This window comes from Arvicola amphibius, chromosome 9, assembly GCF_903992535.2.
Source record: "Arvicola amphibius chromosome 9, mArvAmp1.2, whole genome shotgun sequence".
Classification (NCBI taxonomy): domain Eukaryota; kingdom Metazoa; phylum Chordata; class Mammalia; order Rodentia; family Cricetidae; genus Arvicola; species Arvicola amphibius.
Genome location: NC_052055.2, coordinates 41,565,958 through 41,585,830, shown reverse-complemented (window position 1 = coordinate 41,585,830; position 19,873 = coordinate 41,565,958). Strand labels below are relative to the sequence as shown.

At 54.1% G+C, this 19,873-nt stretch overlaps 1 protein-coding gene across 1 annotated transcript; it reads left to right on the top strand.

The window, feature by feature from the left end:
• The first annotated feature begins 131 nt into the window (after positions 1 to 131).
• LOC119822841 (NADH-cytochrome b5 reductase 3) lies at positions 132 to 18,491 on the top strand. The gene is made up of 9 exons (XM_038342443.1): positions 132 to 286; positions 6,574 to 6,705; positions 10,308 to 10,380; positions 10,622 to 10,728; positions 11,825 to 11,954; positions 12,335 to 12,418; positions 12,566 to 12,651; positions 13,642 to 13,741; positions 17,410 to 18,491. The coding sequence occupies exons 1-9, from the start codon at positions 266 to 268 to the stop codon at positions 17,580 to 17,582; spliced, it is 906 nt and encodes a 301-aa protein (XP_038198371.1). The 5' UTR covers positions 132 to 265; the 3' UTR covers positions 17,583 to 18,491.
• The last annotated feature ends 1,382 nt before the right edge of the window (positions 18,492 to 19,873 follow it).

Below are 19,873 nucleotides of genomic sequence, written 5' to 3'. Positions count from 1 at the left end.
AAAAAGCGGCGCCGTCGCGGCTGGTCCCGCCGAGCCCCTTCCGTGCAGCGCAGACAGCCGCTCAGAACGCACGCCATTCCTCGCAGGGCGGAAGTGGTGGGCGGGAACACTAGGAGCCCCGCCCCAACACGCCCACCACAGCTCTCCTGACTGGCTCCGCCTAGCGGCTCCGCCTCCGAGGTGTTGCGGCTGGGGTGGGTCGTTGGGGGAGCGGCCGGCCGAGTAGCGGGTGCAGAGCCGCGCAGCTACTGTCTTCTCCGCCACCATGGGGTCCCAGCTGAGCACGGTAGGTGGCAGGGGCCAGGGGTCGCCAGGCGCGCACCGTGGGGACCCGGAACGATCCGGGACACCCAGCATCCGTTCACGCGCACCGCGCCCCACCCGGCCCCTTGCGGATCATGACTCACGCCCTGGCTAGTGGCCGCGCCACGCCGGCTCTGCCGCAGGCCAGAGGGGCCTGGGCGCGGGGCGGACATTGAGGGACCCTCCTGGGTGTGCACGAATGTGACAGAGAATGAGTGACGTGTGTGCCCGCGTGAGTGGGCGTGACTTGTGAGAGTGAGAAAGTTGGAGCGGCTGAGCCCAGCCCGTGAGAATGTGAAACGCATGCATCTGTAATGAGCGCGCACCTGAGGGTTTTGTGACCGGGCAGTGTGTGTGTGAGAATGAAGGCGTGGGCGTGAAGACACGCATGTGTGAATAGTGGACACGTGTGAGCTGGCATGGGCTAGAGTGAGCACTTTGGGGTGCATGTGTGCATGGACAAAGTGTGTAGGATATCTGTACAGCAGGGGTTGGATGCATCTTCTTGCCATGAACAAGGCTGGTGGCTGGCCAGGATCTTTCCTGCTGTCTCTTTGCCGCTGTCACATGCAGGCCGTGGCCATCCATTCCTGTTACTCACACAGCTATGTTGTCACTGAAGTGTCACTTAGACTTGGCCACCAGCCCAGAGCACTAAGGATTCTGGGACCTTCTAATATCAATAAATCTACCCTCCTACTGTCCCTCTGGGTTGACTGAGGACGCCCCCCACCCCTGCAACTGGAGACTGCCTTCTCTTCCTTATTTTTTAAGAGCATCCATGTGAAGTGTGCCCAGCTCCAACCACATAAACACACCCTAACCTTGAAGTGCCCAGCTCTTTGGATGTGGGAAAACAAGGCCAGCACCTGTCGTGGAGGTTGTCCTTCTCTCCGTGAGACCCGAGACTTCTGGTGAAGTCAGGCATCTGGCTTCTTGGCCTGGCATTTGCTCTTGAGAGAGTGGTCAATCAAGAATGATTCATTCAAGGAGCAGCCTGGCCCAAGGCAAACCTGGTGGCATCACCCCAGAGTGACATCACGTCCCAGTGACATTTTGACCAGTTTCCCTAGAGACTGCCCTTGGCTCCCCGCCCTCCCCTGCCTTCCAGGCTCTCCCCACCTTCTGGACCATGTTGGTGGGTTTGTCACAGCACCCCAGCTCCTGGCTGTTGCATCCGTTCATGCTAAGTCAACAATAGTTCCTTGCCGGCAGCAGAGCTCTAGTTATCAGGAGACCCTCACCCTGACCTCATCTGTCCCAGGGTTGCTTGGTGTTGCCCTTGACTTAGGGGACCGACTGGGGTCCCACATAGTGTCTGATGCCTACAGTACATACCAGTACACACGGTCCATCCAGCCTTTTGTCCTGGAGGCCATGTGCTCTGTGGGTGGCTGCCGGGCATCGGGTGTACCAGATGTCTTATCTGGGCCATGCAGGCCCTGTGGAAGGCCTCCTGCATATATTGGGGGCTACAGCCCAGAGGACGGCACTCAAGTCAGCTATCCGTCGAAAACATTGCGGGCTTGGCGTACTGTTCTGGACTGCCTCTCTGCCTGTCCGTGAGTTCCCATGAGCCTTGACAGACCCATCCCTCTTGTAGAGTCCATAAGGCCTTCCCACTGGCTCCTTGCAACCCGAGCCTGGTTGGTGGCTCCACTAACCACCTGTTCCTTCTCCTGGGCTCCCTTCCCCCAGAGTCTGGAGCCCAGCCCAGAGCCCCCCGCTTCAGGACTTCCTCCATTTCCTCCCACTTCCTCCCACTTAAAACAAGACCAGGAGGGCTGTGGTCACTAGATCTGGCAGGACAGCAAGCGAGTGGGCGGTGGGCAGGTAAGCAAGTCGGTGACTGGTTTGTTTAAGCCCCAGGTTAGGGACCTGGCACAGGGAAGGGAGGGTGGGGCTAGGCTCTCTGCCCATTCTCCCTATCCAGCCTAGGCAGAGTGGAGTCCAGGGTCCTAGAGGGGAGAATGCCAGAGTGAGCAGCACCCCTTAGCTATGATGTTAAGTGAGTTCAGGGCTCCCTTCTTGGACACTGGCACCCAGTTTTCTTTACCCCTCTTTGCTGTCAGAGCAAAGAGAAGAAGGGGTGGGTTTCTTGGTACACGGTATGGCCGGAGTGTGAAGGTCTGGGAAGCAGCTGCTCCCAAGGACTTGAAACTGGTTGGGGTAAGGTGTGTGTGTGTGTGTGTGTGTGTGTGTGTGTGTGTGTGGTGTTTGCGTGCACACAGCTGATGAGGAACTGGGGCAGTGACTTGGCCTCAGCCATCTGCCTCCTGTTTACTTGGCCACTGCTGCTGGGACTAGGGTGGTGCCATGAAGGGATGGGGGACAGCCTGTTTACCTGATGCCAGTGATACATCCAGTGCCCTGGCTAGTGAGTCTGGCTGGGCCTCTGTCAGAGATCAAGCCTTAACTCTTCTGCTCCTGGCCTTGATGCAACTGCCCTGTGACTGGGCCTGTCTCCTCCCTCTACTAGTTTGAGCTCCTTGGGTATGGGGTTTAGGCCTGGGCCACACACATACATACACACCTACTTTAGACACAGGAGTGCCTGCTGGGGTTGTTGACTGAATGGATGACAGCTAGGATGGCTTGTCACAGCTACCTTTCTAGATAGGAATTTTTACGTTAGAGAAGGTTCACCTCTCCCTTCCCAGTGTCCAGAAGTGTCCCTGGACTCAGGCTTGTCACCAAAGTGCCTGTTTTCTTGTCTGAATTGAGAGTGACAAGAGCACCTCCCAGATGCAGCCTGAGGGTTGAGGTAAGAGGACAGTGCCTATTGGGAGCAGCCAGGAGGCAGGGCCTGGCTCTTGAGACCTGCACCTTCTGAGCATGCTCCAAGGCAAGAGGCCTTTGGCCTGATTCCCTCAGCAGCCTATGCTAAGCCTAAGGTTTGTAAAGGGAATAGGATAGGGTACACCCTTCCCTCATTAGGGAGCTTTCTACACAACACAAGAAGTCAGAAAGGCATGAGGGGTCAGGAGAGAGGGATGTTGTCCTTTCGACAATTGCACAAAGATTTGCTGAGTGCCTCCTGTACCAAATAAATGCTGGGTTAGTGGTGACCAGGTAACCATAAGTTACCTGGAGAACAGAGAGGTGGGCCATTCTGAACCCAGGACTGGTGGAGGGACTGTGTGGGGACCCTAGCTTACTTTGTGGGACCCATCCAGAGTCCTGACACAGGTAGACACTGCCCTCAAAACTGACAGGTACTGGTGGGTTTAGGGTGAGGGAGGATTGTGGGCAGGTTCACACACGGAACCAAATCTGAATTCCATGTTGGGCCCTTCCGAGCCTCCTTTGTTAAATGAGGATGTGGTGACAGCTGCACTCTGTAGTAGCTGTTTTTCTATTGTGATAAAGCACTGTGACCAATGGCAACCTAAGGAAGAGTTTGTTTTGGCTCATGGTTTCAGAGGGCTAGAGTCCACCATAGCAGGGAAGGCATGGCAGCAGGAGCAGGCAGCTGGGGGATCACATCAACCACGCACAGGAAGCAGAGATAGCTGTCTGTCCCCAGCCCTTCTTCCAGCAAGGCTGTACCTCCTAAAGGTTCTAGGACATCACTAAATAGCACTATGAACTCAGGACCAGACATTCAAATCCATGAGCCTATGGGGGATATTCCCCATTCAAACCACAACAGGAGCCCATGGTAGAAGGTCAGGCATGATCCAGGTGTGTGGCAGGCCCTGGAAGGCCCCCTGCGGGCCAAGGGGACTCCAGCTAGTGAACCTGTGTAGTCCAAACAGTCCTGCCAGGACTGCCAGGAATAGGTCCAGTTGTGCAGAGTCATTGGTGCTCATCCCCAGGACTCCCGACAGAGATGATTTCTGGATGTGGTTTTGCCATGGAACCATCTAGTAGAAGAAAAACCTCCAGAATGGTTCCCATCTCCAGAGAGCTTACAGAGAAATTAAGGCTGTGCCAAGTCACCAGGAGAGCTAAGCATGGCTCCCCAGGAGAGCTTTAACATTTGAGTTGGGTTCTGAAAGATTCATAGGAGAAGCTGGTTAGATGCATCTAAAGGCAGGGCTTTGGGGGCAGAAAGGAAAGTGTGCAAAGGCTGGAGCAAGGTAAGTTGTGGAGGGAGCAGGGAGGGGATGCCCGTGTTGGAGCCGCAGAACAGGTGCGTTGAAGGTTGGTGGTGGGAGCGCTAGTGTGTGTTGGGGGAGTGGAGCAGCGTGTCCGTTTGAGAGGCTGGGGTTGGAAATATGCTTGGGCCTTCTGTAGGGGTTTGGTGTCTGGATCTGGGCTGTGGACAGTGATGTGAGCACAGCAGGACCTGTCCCCAGAGGTGACTCAGGAACAACAAGATGGGACTGAAAAGCCCTGAGGTCAAATTGCAGTCTCATTCTTATTTGGTTTTGTCCCTGTGGCCAGCCACTTGCTTACCCTGAGTAAGCTGGCAGATGGTGACGTGGATATGATCCTGAGACTTTGGTGTGACTCGGGCAAGCCTGGTTCCCCTCTGACTTGGAGTAACCACTAGACTTACAGTCAAGGGCTGAAGTGGGGTGGGCCCAGGGACACATGGCCTTGACCTTGGAGCAGTGCCAACTTAGGGCTCATGGTTGGTGTTTGCTTTTTGAAACCTCATTCACTTTCTCCAGAGCCCCAAGCCTTAGGGGACCCTTTCTGAGTTCTGGGCTGGACCTCAAAACTGGGTCTCACTAGGCAGGCCTTTAATCACAGCACTTGGGAGACAGAGGCAGGTGGATCTCTGTGAGTTTGAGGCCAGCCTGGTCTACAAAGAGAGTTCTGGGACAACCAGGGCTACACAGAGAAACTCTGTCTCGAAAAACAAAAACAAAACAAAACAAAAAAACCAAAATGAAACAACAACAACATAAAACAAACAAACAAAAAACCCAAAACAAAAGCCTGTATCTCTTTGAGCTTACACTCATGCCAACTTGGTCCTTCAGTGAGCCTTGCATGAAAAGTGAGCACTGAAAAGGTGCTTGCATGATGCTGGGCTTAGTAGTGCTCTCTAAGTGGGTGTGGTCCAGCCATTGGCCCTTTTTAGACCCTATGGGTCACATACCAGGGGCCCATGGGGTGTGGCCTTGGTTAGGAGAGAGGCAGTTTGTTCTGGACCCAACAAAGGGCCCTTGACTGCTGGGGCTTTTGGAACCTGTAGAACCGGTTTGGGGGTGAGAAGTGTGTCAGGTTTATGGTCCCTCCACTTCTTGGGTTGCACACCTCTCTGGGAATCAGGGGAGCCCCCAGCTTAGCTCACTGCTCCTTAGGAGGAATGCCTCATGGCGAACCTTTGTTCTTACTGCAGCTGGGACAAGAGGCTCAGGTAGAGTGCTCTCTGAGCTGCTGCAGGGTGGGGAGAGAGGGGAAAGTGGGGCTGGAGAGCGAGAATAAATATCCTTCCTTCCTTCCTTAGGGGCTACAACAGGGCTAACCAAATGGCTCAGTGGGTGAGAGCCCTTCTCCTGTGATCCAAATGGCTGATAGAAATAGAAGGAAAGAGCTTTTGGCTTGTGATTTCAGTCTGCCATAGTGGGAGGTCATGGCAGTAGGAGTAGGAGCCTGTGCTTGAGGCTGTTCACATCTTGGCTAACCAGGAAGCCAAGAAAGGGCCTGGGCCAGATCCAGTGACTCACTCTTTGAGCTAAGTACAACTTCCAAAAACAGCTGCCCAGGGCTACTCAGCCAGTGGGGAGCAGTGCCCAGCCCATTGCTGAAGGCACAGCACAGTACCAGGGAGAGACATGGGGTCATTATTTATGGGGAGTGACTCAGCTTCTCCAACCTCCCTGGCTTGTTTCCTTGGCTCTGAGGGGAAGGAAGGAGGAGAAAGTGTGGGGTCAATGACCCCTAGGATTCTGGTTCATAGATGCTTGGAGGCCTGTGATCAGCACAGGGCTCTGAGGTGGATTTGGATGGGGCTAAGAACTGGAACTTGGGCCTGGATTTGACTCAGTTAGTAGAGTCCTTGCCCAGCAAGCAGGGCACATTATGCCTGTAATCTCCACAGTTGGGAGGTGGAATCAGGAGGATCAGAAGTTCGAGGTTTTTCAAAACTTTTCTTGTGGCGCTGGCACAGATGTCTGAGAGATGTGGCAGGCGTCATGAGTCTGGTTTTGGTAGTTCTTCTAGTGGGCTGCCAAATGGAGTTCTCTGGACAAGACTGGAGGAAGAAGGTCGCAAGAGGAAAGGCTTGGGGATGCTGGAGAAGTGTCACCTGTAAGGGGGTAGCTGGGCTTCGTCCTGCCCTGTGTTGACCTGGGGCCCACTTTGTCCTTGCAGTTGAGCCACGTGGTGCTCTCTCCGGTCCGGTTCCTCTACAGCCTCTTCATGAAGCTGTTCCAGCGCTCTTCACCGGCCATCACCCTCGAGAACCCTGACATCAAGTACCCGCTGCGGCTCATTGACAAGGAGGTGACTGCCCTGCCCCATGTCCCAGCATCCCTGTGGCTCCTGGGGACCTCATCACCCCATCACCTGCCTCTTTTACAATGGCAAGAGACAGGGATGTCCCTTCCTAAGGCCATGGAGAAGTGACAGAGGGATTCAGACCCTGCTCTCTGTTGTGTGAACTCCTTCCCTGGGGAGGGCGAAACAGACGTCTGTTCCCTCCAGATAGGGCACAGTGACAAACCAAAGTACCAGTCTACCAAAAGCCACCCTGAGGAACCAGTGAGTTTATTGGACTTACTTTCAAAGCATGGGTGACCCCAAAGCAGCCACACCACCGAAAAGCTTCACCCCAACATGGATGATGGATTTCCCCACATGACTTAGGTGGAGGGCCCCTTGAGTTAACCCTGTGCACTCTGGCACCTCCAGGAGGCCCCTAGGCCCAGGCATTTAGCGGGGTAACCACAGCTGACCCAGCTGACGGGAGGTGCAGAAGGGAGTGGCCGGAATCTCAGGTGGGAGTCCCCTGACCCTCCCCAACCCATCCTTTCCCTTCTGTGGGGGACAGTCATAGAATCTGGGGGTGGGGTGTCACAGCTGCTCTGGTGAAGACAGTAACTGTTTTACTGCGGGGTAGTGTAACACCCTCTGGCCGCCCCCCACCATGTTCACTGTCCATGGAGTATGAGAGTGGGAGAGGCCCTTTGGGACTTCTGGGTACACACCCCTACTTAGCCTGGGGAGCAGGGTAAGAGGCTGAGCACCCTGCCCCTAGGAGATAAGAGCTCCCTTCCCCTGCCCGAGTGGTAGGTGCAGCCTGGTTTTCGTTAGCCTTAATGTCTTCCTCTCGCTGCCTCTGTGAAATATGTCTGCCCCAGACCAGTCCTCTGGTCAGGACCCAGGCTGAGCTGCTCCCCTCCTGCCTAGATGCCCTCCCTTTTCCTCAAGGCCCTCCCTGTTCTATTCCTGGCTTCCCCTTGTTGCTTCCAGAGGGGTGTGGCAGGAAAACTGAGTCAGGGAGCAGCAAGTCAAAGCCTAGAGGAGTGGAGGAACCTTGGCTTCAGGCCCTGGACCCAGGTCTCCGCTTGGAATGTGCGACCATGGAATTGATTATCTCCATGGGGAACTGATGGTGCTCACGGATGCAAGTCTGTAATGTTCTCAGTGTTGTAGAGGAGACAGAAGGGAAAATTCAAAATAAACAAATCCTCTCAGTAAGTCTTGTACATATGTAGACACATGCATGTACATATGTAGACACATGCATACTTTTTTTTTTCTTACCAAAGTGGAGTTCTCATGTTTTTGTTTGTTTCTTTTTGAGACAAGGTTTTACTACAGTAAGTGAGGCTGGCCTGGAACTCACAGAAATGCCCCTGCCTCTGCCTGAGTGCTAGGACTAAAGGCGAGCACTGCCCGAGTGCCACCAGACCCAGCATCATGGTTTTTTTGTTTGTTTGTTTGTTTGTTTTCCCCTTTGGTTTTTCAAGACAGGGTTTCCCTGTGTAGCCTTGGCTATTCTGGAACTAATTCTGTAGATCAAGCTGGACTTGAACTCAGAGATGCATCTGTCTCCCAAGTGTTGAGATTAAAGGTGTATACCACCGCACCCAGCCAGCATCATGTTTTAATAATGTAATTATTTTTATTTTATGTGCATTTTTTATGTTTTGCCTACATCTACATCTGTAAGTGTGTTGGATCCCCTGGAACTGGAGTTACAGATAGTTGTGAGCTGCCATGTGAGTGCTGAGAATTGAACCTGAGTCCTCTGGAAGAGCAGCCAGTCCTCCCAACCACTGAGCCATCTCTCCGGCCCTCATGTTTTTAAACCTTGTTTGTCAGGTTCTTTCTTTCTTCTTCTTTTTTTAAAAGTAACTTATTTTTTATTTTATGTGCACTTGTGTTTTGCCTGCATGTTTGTCTGATCTTGGAGTTACAAATAGTTGTTAGCCGCCATGTGGGTGCTAGGAATTGAACCCAGGTCCCCTGGAAGAACAGTCAGTGCTTTTAACTGCTGAGCCATCTCTCCAGCCCCTGTTTGTCAGGTTCTTGGCTTGTGTTACTGAGCATGGAACCCAGGGTTTAAGCAAGGTGCTCAGTCAGGGCTCTGCCCCTCACCTCAGCCTCTTAACCTGTTTTTGTTTTTCATTTTTATCTCCCCTCTTTGCTGCATCTTAATTTAATGATTTGTGTGTCACTGTAAAACTTCTGCTTGTGTGGTGGGGCTTCCCCTCCCCACCCATGGCTACCCGAGTAGTCTGTTTTGGAAGCCTGAAGCCTGCTTCTATTTTGCCCATACAATGCAGATGGGGGTCCATGAATTCAAAACTGCTTTCTTCTGTTTGGTTTGTTTGCTTGTTTTCTGAGACTGTCTAGTGTGCTTTATGAGGATGCAAGTCCGCACAATGGGAGCTCTCCTGTCCCCACTGAATGGGCACTGGCGTTTCTGGAGTTCAGCTTCTTCCCCTCCCCCTCCACAGCCTGCTGCCGCCCCTCCCTGTCAGTGAGTGAACCTGCTTTGTGGTCCTGCCAAGCTGCCTTGCAAGACACTGTCTTAGTGGTTATCTGTACTTCCTCCCAAAAATCTCCACAGGGTAGTGTCTGCCGTTGGCCCTTAGGCTCAGTCAGCATTGCTGGACCCTGCTCCCAGTCAGCTTGAGGCCTCATTTGACCCAGCCCAAAGTTCTGGGAGGCAGGTGGCCCACAGCTTTGCCCTGAGTAGTGGTGCCCAGACAGCCTTCTCCAATGTTTCCTTTGCTCAAATGTGCAGGGTGGGGTTTCCCCTGCCCGACATCCTCCTTGTGCTGATTTCTTCCTGAGGGCCAAGGCCTTCTTTCTCAGTCTGACCTAAGATGGGGACACCTGCCTTTTACCCCCAGGTGTTAGTGCTGCGGCCGTCCGTCTGTGGATGCTTCCCCCTGTGGGTGTGGCCCTGTAGATGCTGGCTCCTCCTTGAGCCAGCTTGGGTACCAGGAGAGGATCCACAGTCAGCTCCCACTAGAACCCACTGGCAGACTGCTTGATCTTCCCACGGGGGTCTCAGGAGGTCTCTTGGTCTTTTCCTTCGGCTCTTAAGCAGCCACGGCCATCCCTGGAGGGGAAGTGGCCTCCAGCTGTTGACTCTGCCCTAGTGCCCAGTCTGTGGAGGGTGGAGGCCTGACTTTGGGCTCTTGGTTGTGGCCAACCCCAGGACCTCCCAGGCAGTAGAAGTTGCTATGGCTCCTGGCTCTACATAGCTCAGCCTCAGCCACTCCTTGTGGGCTCTTGGCTGCAGTGACTTCTAGAACCTTCCGCTGCCAGGTTTGGCACATAATGGTTCTGTCTCAGCTTTGCTCCTTTTCTAGTCCCGTGTTACTTTAGGCTCCAGCTGAGAGTAGAGGTGGATCCTTCCCACCACCATGTGGAATTTTCTGGATTGTCTGTTATCCCCCTTTGGGACCACATGTTCATTCTTCCTTTGACCCCCCCCCCCCCCCGTCATGTGGCCTTCTCTGCAAGAGCAGAGGCCCATCAGACATGTGACTGCCCCCCCCCAGTATGTGTGTGCTGGTGACGTCACTGTCACTGCCGAGGGATTGGCGTGGGGACCTCTGAGGTTTAGCAGCTCTGCCTCTTTACAGATCATCAGTCACGACACACGGCGCTTCCGCTTCGCCCTGCCTTCGCCCCAGCACATCCTGGGCCTTCCCATTGGTGAGTCTGCTCAACCTAGCTCATCTCCTCCTTGGAGTCCAGTGGGAGGAGGGGGCCTGTGTCCCCGACAGTGGCACCAGCATAGGTTTTGAGACATGCTGGAAATCCCTCTGAGGTGGGAGGGAGCAGTGGGAGCCAAGGCCGGGCCAGAGTTTGATTGTGAAACAGGTGTAGGGCCATGGGAAGAAAAGCTTCTGCGGGGATGGTGCCTGACCCCAAACGACCCCTCCCTGCCTTACAGGCCAGCACATCTACCTCTCAAGTAGAATCGATGGGAACTTGGTCATTCGGCCCTACACTCCCGTCTCTAGCGATGATGACAAGGGCTTCGTGGACTTGGTGGTCAAGGTAGGGTCCCCAAGGCATGGCTGCAGGTGGCAGGGTGGGGTGTGGAGACCTCTAGCGGAGTGGGTGTTGGCCGGGTGAGGAGGAAGAGGGAAGCCTTCCAGGGATAAAGGCTCTGAAGTCAGAGGACTTGAGAGCTGAGAGGTGCAGAACAGAACCAGGCTACGGTGGCGTGCACCTTTAATGTCTGCTCTTGGTTGGGGGGGGGGGTGGGAGGGAAGCAGGCAGGTGGATCTATGTGGGTTCAAGGCCATCTTGGTCTACAGAATGAGTTCCAGGGCAGCCAAGGCTGTTACACAAAGAAATCCTGTCTCAGAAAAAAAGAAATAAAAAGTACAGAGCAGGGCCTTGAGGGGTAGATAAAAGGTGGGGACATCCATAGAGCAAGACAGGGTCCGGCTTGGGACTTTGTCTAGAAACAAAGGAAATGGTCATGGACCGAGCATCTGTTTGGGTTGGAATCTCTGGTCAGGGAGGTGGGGGAGTATAGGAGAGAGGGAGAGGGACAGAGAGGGAGGGAGGGTGGGAAAGAAGGAGGAAAGGAGGGAGGAGGGAGAGAGAGAAAAGAAGCCGTCGACTGGTCCCTCCTGAGTCTCCATGGCTCCTGCTGGCCCTGGATGTATCAGAGCCTGTGACAGAGTTCTCTCCCCTTCCCTGTCAGCCTTCTGCTTGTCTCCAAGGTCCAGGCCCCTGGGAAGACAGCCCCGCCCTGACAGGGGCACTGTTGCTCCTCTCTGTCCATATTCTTAGGCCATTTGTATCATAGGTCTCCCCTTTCCCAAGACAGTAATCCCACAGGGGCCCAGAAGGAAGTTGTCAAGGGGGATGTTTGTGTGACTGCTGAAGTGTATACCAGGAGGGAAGGGCGGGGCCGAGCTGATACCCAGAGCCTCACTGCGCTGGCAGATGTGGAGATGCAGACACAGAACCTCAGCTGATGCAGCATGGCCCTCCCGCTAGTAGCCCTGTGGGGCAGGTGGAAGCCTTGCTTTTGTGAAGTGTGGGGTAGAAAGTTTAAGTTTGGGTGGATGGGACCTTAGGAGAGGCTGGGGTACCCCAAGGCTGGGTGGGGACTGAGAGATACCTGTGTGGCTTGCAGGTTTACTTCAAGGACACCCATCCCAAGTTTCCTGCTGGAGGGAAGATGTCCCAGTACCTAGAAAACATGAATATTGGAGACACTATTGAATTCCGGGGCCCCAACGGGCTGCTGGTCTACCAGGGCAAAGGTGATTGGAGCGGGCATCCCTGGGAACGGGAGAGCTGGGGGTTCTGTGTCTGGGAAAACTGGGAGGTGGGGACAAGTGGTGTTCTCCCCTACCTTGGTCATTGACTGTTTAGAGGGTAAGTGGCCTGCTCAGGGGCTGCCCCTGGCCGTGCTTGGGGGACCAGGTTCATTTACACACTGCCTTGCTTTGCTTACTCGGTGCCCCCAAACCAGGCAGCCAGTGTCTGAGTGGGTATCTTCCACTCTGCCCACCTGTGCTCTCTCTTTCCCACGAGAGGACTCATTTGCGCAGAGCCACTCTGGCTGGGGCTATGTGGTCTTCTCCTTGCGCTGCACCCCACAGGGCTCAGCTGCTTCAATCACCCATCTTTCCCTTCCTAGGGAAGTTTGCCATCCGTGCAGACAAGAAGTCCAACCCTGTTGTAAGAACGGTGAAGTCTGTAGGCATGATTGCAGGAGGGACAGGTAAGGGTTGGAGTACCGGCTGAGCTGTGGTGGGTCAGGATGTGCGGATGGGGGAGGCCAGGCCTCGGTGTCCCACGCTTCTCCCTGCTTGGGTGACTGGTGAGCCCCAGCAGCATCACTCAGTGCGTGGGGACCCTGTTTTTATAGGCATCACCCCAATGCTTCAAGTGATCCGCGCTGTCATGAAGGACCCAAATGACCACACCGTGTGCTACCTGCTCTTCGCCAACCAGGTCAGTAGACAGTCCCCAGCACAGGCAGGCTCGGGGCACGGCCAGGGCTCTGCAGAGGTGCCGAGGATGTCTGGAATGAGGGCCAGGGCAGATTCTAGTGGCAGCAGGTGTGGGGGGCTGCTGAAGAGGGAGCCCCGGGGCATCTCCCTACCCCTAAACTCCTTCCTGCACACTGGGTGCTGCCTTCACCCTGGGCAGAGCTCACCTTGGAATTCTGGTGGAGTGGGAGGACACTGGCCTGGGCAGAGTTGGAGGTGAGATGCCCAGGACGCAGGCCTCTGAGCATGGCAGAAGCCTGGCTTTTGTGACCTGCTGTGTAGCCTACACTTCTCACTGGTAGACTAGGCTGGCAACTTTCGCAAGAGCGTTCTCAGGTCCTTTGTTTTGTGCTAAATATGAACTCATGTGATGTCTCTGGGGAGACCAGGCCGAGTCCCACCTGTCATAGCAGTGCGGAGGCCAGACCCTGGCACTTTGTGCTTCCCAGATATGATTCAGGTCCTCTTGTCCCCAGGATCCATCAGGCCCAGCTCCGCACTGCCCGTGTGTCAGGCACGGTAACCCAGGGGAAGCCTGTCCTATCTCCAATCTAGTCTCAACCGTCCTAAGACTTGGTCCCGCACAGCTGTCAAAAACACCTTGATACCTGCATGGAGACCTTGCCTAGGCCAGGAAGAGAGAGAAAGCTTAAGCGGACTGTAAACCCACAAGTGGAGGCTGGTCCTGAACTCATGGTCTTCCTGCTTCTCCCTCTAGATGCTGGAATTATAAGCATGTGTCTCTATACTTGGCTCACAGGCCCCATTTATAAGGTCCGGTTGGACAGCTGTTTTGAGGGGCCCTGCAGGCAAGGTAGCTGGATTCTAGTGAGCTTCAGCATCTGCCTCCCAGCTGCTGAGTGTGGTCCACAGGGGCATGACGACCCACTCCTGGGTCTGTTCCTGTTGAGGAGTCTGTCACCTTTCCTAACTGGCGGTCTGTCTCCTGCAGTCCGAGAAAGACATCCTACTGCGTCCTGAGCTGGAGGAGTTGAGGAACGAACATTCCACTCGCTTCAAACTCTGGTACACAGTGGACAAAGCCCCGGACGGTGAGCACAGGGAGCCCCAGGTCGAGTGGGAGGCACCCACCTTTAGCCCTGAGCCTTCACCGGGCTCCTTCAGCACCCATGGCCTGTTCATGGCTGTGGAGGAACCTGCTCTCAGAGAGGGGAAGTAAGTGACCACATCCCACAGCTAGGGAGCAGCAGAGCAGGGCTGGAAGCCCTGCCCTCTCCACGCTGCCCCACTGGACAGAGAAGCCCACACTGTATCTCCTTGGGACAGTGCTGAGGGTTGGAGTGGCAGCTTCTGTGTGGTTTGTAATCTGGAGAGGGGCTGTGGAGGAGCCAGGCCCATGCTGGAAGGAGGGAACGAGGCCCCCAAACTCCCGTGAGCCTGCTCTCTGCGAACTGAGCTGTCCTTCGTTTCCTGCTTTGAGTAAAAAATGAGAGGCTAAGAGCTCACGTCAGTGCTGGCGGGGCTCACTGCAGGCGTGAAGCCCTGGGTCTGACCGACAGATAACACAGGCTGGGCATGGTGGCACGTGCTAACAATCTCAGTGTTCAGGAGAAGGCAGGGTAAGAGGACCAGAAGTTCCATCATTTTCAACCATATAGCAAGTTCAAGGCCAATCTGGGCCACTTGGGACCCTAACTCCTTAAAACAACAGCAACTGAAACTACTGTCTTTGCTGGAAAAAAAAAAAAAAAAAAAAAAAAAAAAAAGCAGCTGCCCCTGCTTCCTCAGGAACTGTTTCTAGTCCCCTCTGGGAAAGAGTGCAAAGATAAAAGATAAACTGTTTCTAGGTCCCCCCACCCCCACCCCCAGAGAAATCAAAGATAGACTATTTCTATTAACCCAGGGTGGAGCGGGCAAAAAGACTGTTTGTATTTATCTTGGTTAGAGAGAGCAAAGGAATGATTCCATCCAAGTTCACCTTGGTGCCCAGTGAGTTTTAGGGGTTACCCAGGAGAATGGCTGAGGGGTCACTTACAGGAACGTGGTGACTCTCAAGTAGCTACATCACCAAGAAGGCCACCCCAGCACGGTACCCACTTATGACCGCGGCATCCCAGTGCAGCTTGCAGGCAGCTCCACTGAAGACTCTCCTTCCATATACCACTTTGCTGCCTTTTGTAACCCCAGGGAGGCCCCAGCGAGTCTCCCAAATTTCTATAGAGTTTTATGAGCCTTGGCCTCCTCTGTCCTCCCCGGGGCAGGAAAGAGTTTCAGTGGGAAGAAACAGCTACTCAATACCATGTGTGTGTGAGTCAGTGGGACACTGGGTGTGGGTGTCTGAATGGCTTCTTTTCTTCTATAAAGAAAGTGCCTGTGGGAGGTGGGCTTGCCTGGGAGCCGCTAACTGGCAACCGCCCTTCAGAGGGGGTCAGGGCCAGAGCTGCCCCCTCATGGTGGTCTGTGGAAATGCAGACCATCTCGCAGGGCTGGTTTTCATAACAAGGCCAGGCAGGGCAAGAGCTGGGTAATCAGCTGGTGTTTTCCTTTACTTCAGTACCATTCTGACCCATAGGGAAGCAGCAGCAGGCCCTTAGGACCCAGACACAGGACCAGCAGCCCACACATGTGGCAAATGCTAGGTTTCCCCAGGGCCTTTGGGACCTGGAATAGGAAACACCGTGCAAAAATGTCGGTGAGCTTCTGCTCTGTTCCCGTCTGCACTGTCAGATGGCTCGTTCTCAGGCAGCTGTGTGGCTGCACCACGCCTTGTTCCAGAGGAATCCTAGGAAGCTTACAGTGACTCACACACTGAGTCAGAGGGGTAGAAACAGATTGTAGAAATGGAAGAAAAACAAGGGCTGGCTGGCCTAAAGTGGAGTCAGGGAAACATTGGCCATGATGCATGTCTGCCACAGTGGGCCTTGTATGTCACCCTGGCATTCTCAGAAGGCAGGGTGCAGAGGGAAATAAATGTGTTCAGTTACTTAGCTCACGGTATCCATGAGCTGGAGGACATGATCGATCAAACCCAGTGGATTCTCCCCAGTCCTAGAATCTCCTGGGATGGTACTGGTGCCTTCTGCACCTGGAGACCCATAGAGGAGATATCAGAAGGCTATGCCTCCCTGTCAGTCAGTGCCTTCTGAAAACATTATTAATGTTGTAATTGTATGTGTGTGTGCGCGTGCGCGTGCATGCATGTGTGGGTGTGTGCGGGATACATTCCACAGCACACGTGTGAGGGTTAGAGGACAAGTTTGTGGAGTTGAATTCTGGGTATCGAACCCAGGTCTCCAGTCTCGGCTTGCACAGCAAGTGCCTTTACCCACTGGGCCATCTCCCTGGCCCCAGTGCCTTTTTTACCCTGATCTTCTGTGTTGTTTCTGTTGGTGTTGAAGGTTTCGAGGAAGCTCCTCTGGGTTTCAGAGGGCAGAGACAAGCAAGAGATAATCCTGAGTGATGGCCATGAGGGGGCTTGAGGGGCCTTTGCCTGGCCTGGCGGAGCCCTGAGTCTCAGGTCGCCTCAGTCGCAGGTGTCAGTGGCCCAGCATCCCTCTGCTCGGCTGCTGCCTCCACCTGCCCACCTCTGAAACCAATCCAGAGGATGTCTGTGCCTGTGTGTGGGGCACAGCTCCGCAACTGGCCCGGAGCAGGCACCTTCAGGTAGACCGGGAGGTGTCAGAATTGTCCGAGCATCCGGATCCAGCCAGTCCTTAAAAGTCAACCCTGGGGGGCTGGAGAGATGGCTCAGAGGTTAAGAGCATTGCCTGCTCTTCCAAAGGTCCTGAGTTCAATTCCCAGCAACCACATGGTGGCTTACAACCATCTGTAAAGGGGTCTGGTGCCCTCTTCTGGCCTGCAGATATACACACAGACAGAATATTGTATACATAATAAATAAATAAATATTTTTAAAAAAAGTCAACCCTGAACCAGAGCCCACCCCAGCCACCCTGTGCCAGCTTCCCTCTGCCGCATTACCTGTTATGAGGGACGGGAAGGGTGGAAGTTGTGTGCACACAGGCCCAGGAAAGAGGAAGGTGGTGGCAGGACCTGGAGGGAGCAGCTGCCGCCCAGAGCCCAGGTCTGGAGTCTCCTTCTTACCTGCTGCCCCTTCTAGGGGTCTTTTGTTTATTTATGATGAGACAGTCTCACTCTTCAGTCCTCAAACTGGCCTTGAACTCACGTCCTCCTTTCCTTGTCTCTCTCAAGTGCTGGGATTTCAGTCCTGGCCTGTACATCGTTTACTGAGTAACAGCTTCAGGTCAGAGACCAGAATCCATCTGTGAACCAGACCCTACTTCTTGTGGGCTGACTCTGAGGTGGCAGAGGAGTCAGGCGGTGAGCTTGCAGCTGGGGTTCAAGGTGTCGAGAATGCTACTCTGACTAGCCTGGGCTGGGCACCTCTTTAGGGAGACTAGGGTGTAACCATGAACAGTTCTGGCTCCTCTGGGCATCTCTTTCTATAAAATGAAACTCATATGCCATATCCTGGGCAGGACACTTGTTTAGCATGCATGGGCCCAACTCCATTCTAGCACTGCAAGTCTAAATAATCCTAGATAATTGTGGGCCCATGGGCACGGTTCCAGATTGTAAAGTGGTGAGGGCAAGCAGGAAAGCTTTGTGTTTTGGTCGCAGGCTGTCAGCAGGTGGTGGGTTTAGGAATGAATAACATCTGGGAGAGGACAGGACAGAGGGAAACTGGGTCAGCTGGGCACCGATGCCATCCTGACTGAGCTGGTCTCTTGTTCTGCAGACTGGAACTACAGCCAGGGCTTCGTGAATGAGGAGATGATCAGGGACCACCTTCCACCTCCTGGGGAGGAGACGCTGATACTGATGTGTGGACCTCCACCCATGATCCAGTTTGCCTGTTTGCCAAACCTGGAGCGTGTGGGCCACCCCAAGGAGCGATGCTTTACCTTCTGATGGCTGGACGCTGGCCACTACCATGCCTGCTGCTCATGTATTCACCATAGCTACCTGTCCACCCTTTCCTTCCCCATCACTGTCCCACACCTAACATAAACTCACATCCATACTGGGGCCTGGGTTCAGCCTGGTCTGCCCGGCCCTGGTCATCCAGCTGTACTGGCCCCTGAGGGGCCCCTTTGGGATCAAGACTTTGTATCAGGTGGCCCCTGTTGACCACTTTCTGCATAGGCTCCTGTTTGGCACTAACTAGCCATTATCAGAGATGTCCTATGACCCCCTTACACACCACAGACACACACAGACAGACACATATAGACAGACACACACACAGAGCTGTCGGTACCATGTCTACCCATTGTCATGGACCACAGTCTAGAAAAGAAAAGGAAGGGTAACAGCCACAGTCCCAGGACCCACGTCTATACCTATATCCACCCACCTGCCTCAGGCCATGGCAGGCCTGTGCCCCTCACACTACATTATACAGCCACACCCAGAGGTTCTCTTAGGAGGGTGTCTGGCAGTGACAGGCTACTTCCCCACCCCCCATCTCCCCACCCCCTGCTGACCAAGAGTTCCTGGGACAGTACATGAATCCTTCTGAAACCTCATGCCCGCTCCTTACAGCCTTGGGTGCCCTAAGTTGTCAGCCCAACAGAGTGTGGTAGACCTTGGGATCTCCGGCTCAGGCTGGAGCCACCACACTGGCTTATTTCTCCATCCCAAACTTCGCTCCTGCCTGGTCCCCAGCCTGGGGGCCGGCCTCTGAGCAGTGCCTCTTATTTTGGAGACAGACTCGGTGCCTGGCGCTGCCTCCAGCAGGTGGCATCGCCTCCTGCACACCGGCTTTTTTTAGTCATTTATGGGCAGAAAAGAGTTGAAATAAAACTTTGCTAATACTGACCCTTCTGGAGTCTGCATGGGGATTGCCAGGGAGGGGCAGGAGGGCCATGTGGGACAGACATGTATTTTATTTCAGATATGCATTTGCATTGCCTGTTCTCAGTTTGGGAAGTAGGAAAAGTAGATGGGAAGCCCACCCTTGTCCTGTCACCTCACTGATGACAGTCACTCCCAGGTCAGGACAGCCCTGTGGAAGGTGCAGAGTTGGGGGCTCATCTGTGCTCTTTCCTGGTTCACTGTCCCATGTTGAGACTTCCCTGTGATGCCTCTCCCTGATCTCCAGCTCTGGATCCTATGGGGTAAGATGCTGGACTGGTAACATTGGGAAGACAGTCACTTGGAGACAGATCAGGTGGGAGCGAGTGCCGCTCTTACAACTGGGTGGCAGGAAAGCCACCTCCGTTGAGATCGCTGGATGTCAATACCTGCTCCCTCAGGGGCAGATGTTCAGACAGTGAAAATGAGCTTTGTGTGTGTGTGTTTGTAATTCCAGCACTGGGAAGTGGTGGAGAGACGGCCCCAGAGGTTAAAAGCACCAGAGTACCTGAGTTCAATTCCCAGCAACCACAAAATGGCTCCACACTCATTCATAATGAGATCTGGTGCCCTCTTCTGGCCTGAAGGCATACATGCAGGCAGAACACTACATTCATAATAAATAAATCTTAATAAGATGGGGAGGAGGAAAGACACCTGGCATGTGCACAGTTGGTAAATGAACACACACTTAGAATACAGGTGGCTGGAAGGGACAGGAAATGGTAGTGGGTGGGGCTAGACACAAGAGAGTGTAGGTGAAGAAACCACATAAACACACCCTCACCTGCCTTCAGCTAGTAAGGCCAGAGTGGAGCCAGGACGAGTGTGCAGGGGTCACAGGGCAGCCCCTCCTCTCACCTGTCCCAGTATGTCCCTGGAACTGCACATGGAACTCTCGCGTGCTTCACCTGGAATCTCAGGCCCCACAGGTTAAGTCTGTGTTGCCTGATGCCTGAGGATGCGAAATTAGGGTGTGAGGGATTTGAAAGGGATCTGGTCTTATTCTCCGAGAACAAACCCGGATGAGATGTGCTGGACCGGGCCGGGACCCCTTCTGCCTTAGTTTCCCACCATATGGGCTAGCGAGTCTCTGCTCTTCCAAGACCTGAGGCCCCTTTGCTCCTGGAAGTTGATGAGGAGAAATCACATGGAATTGGTGGGGAAAATTGATTCGCTCCAAACGCATCAGAAACTCGTCAAAAGGAAAGGAATTCCTAACAGGGTGACACTTGCTTCGTGTACAGTTGGACCGGAATTCCCAGAAGGGCGACAAGCCTGCTTCTGTATGTAGTGTAGTACGTGCGTGAACAGTCTACAGAAGAGACGTGGTGACCGGGGACGTC

Excerpts from the sequence above, each read along its gene's own strand:
- LOC119822841 (XM_038342443.1), top strand. The coding sequence starts at position 266 with ATGGGGTCCCAGCTGAGCACG. Across the intron at positions 10,729-11,824 it reads TCGTGGACTTGGTGGTCAAG|GTTTACTTCAAGGACACCCA; the intron begins GTAGGGTCCCCA and ends TGTGGCTTGCAG. Across the intron at positions 12,652-13,641 it reads ACCTGCTCTTCGCCAACCAG|TCCGAGAAAGACATCCTACT; the intron begins GTCAGTAGACAG and ends TGTCTCCTGCAG.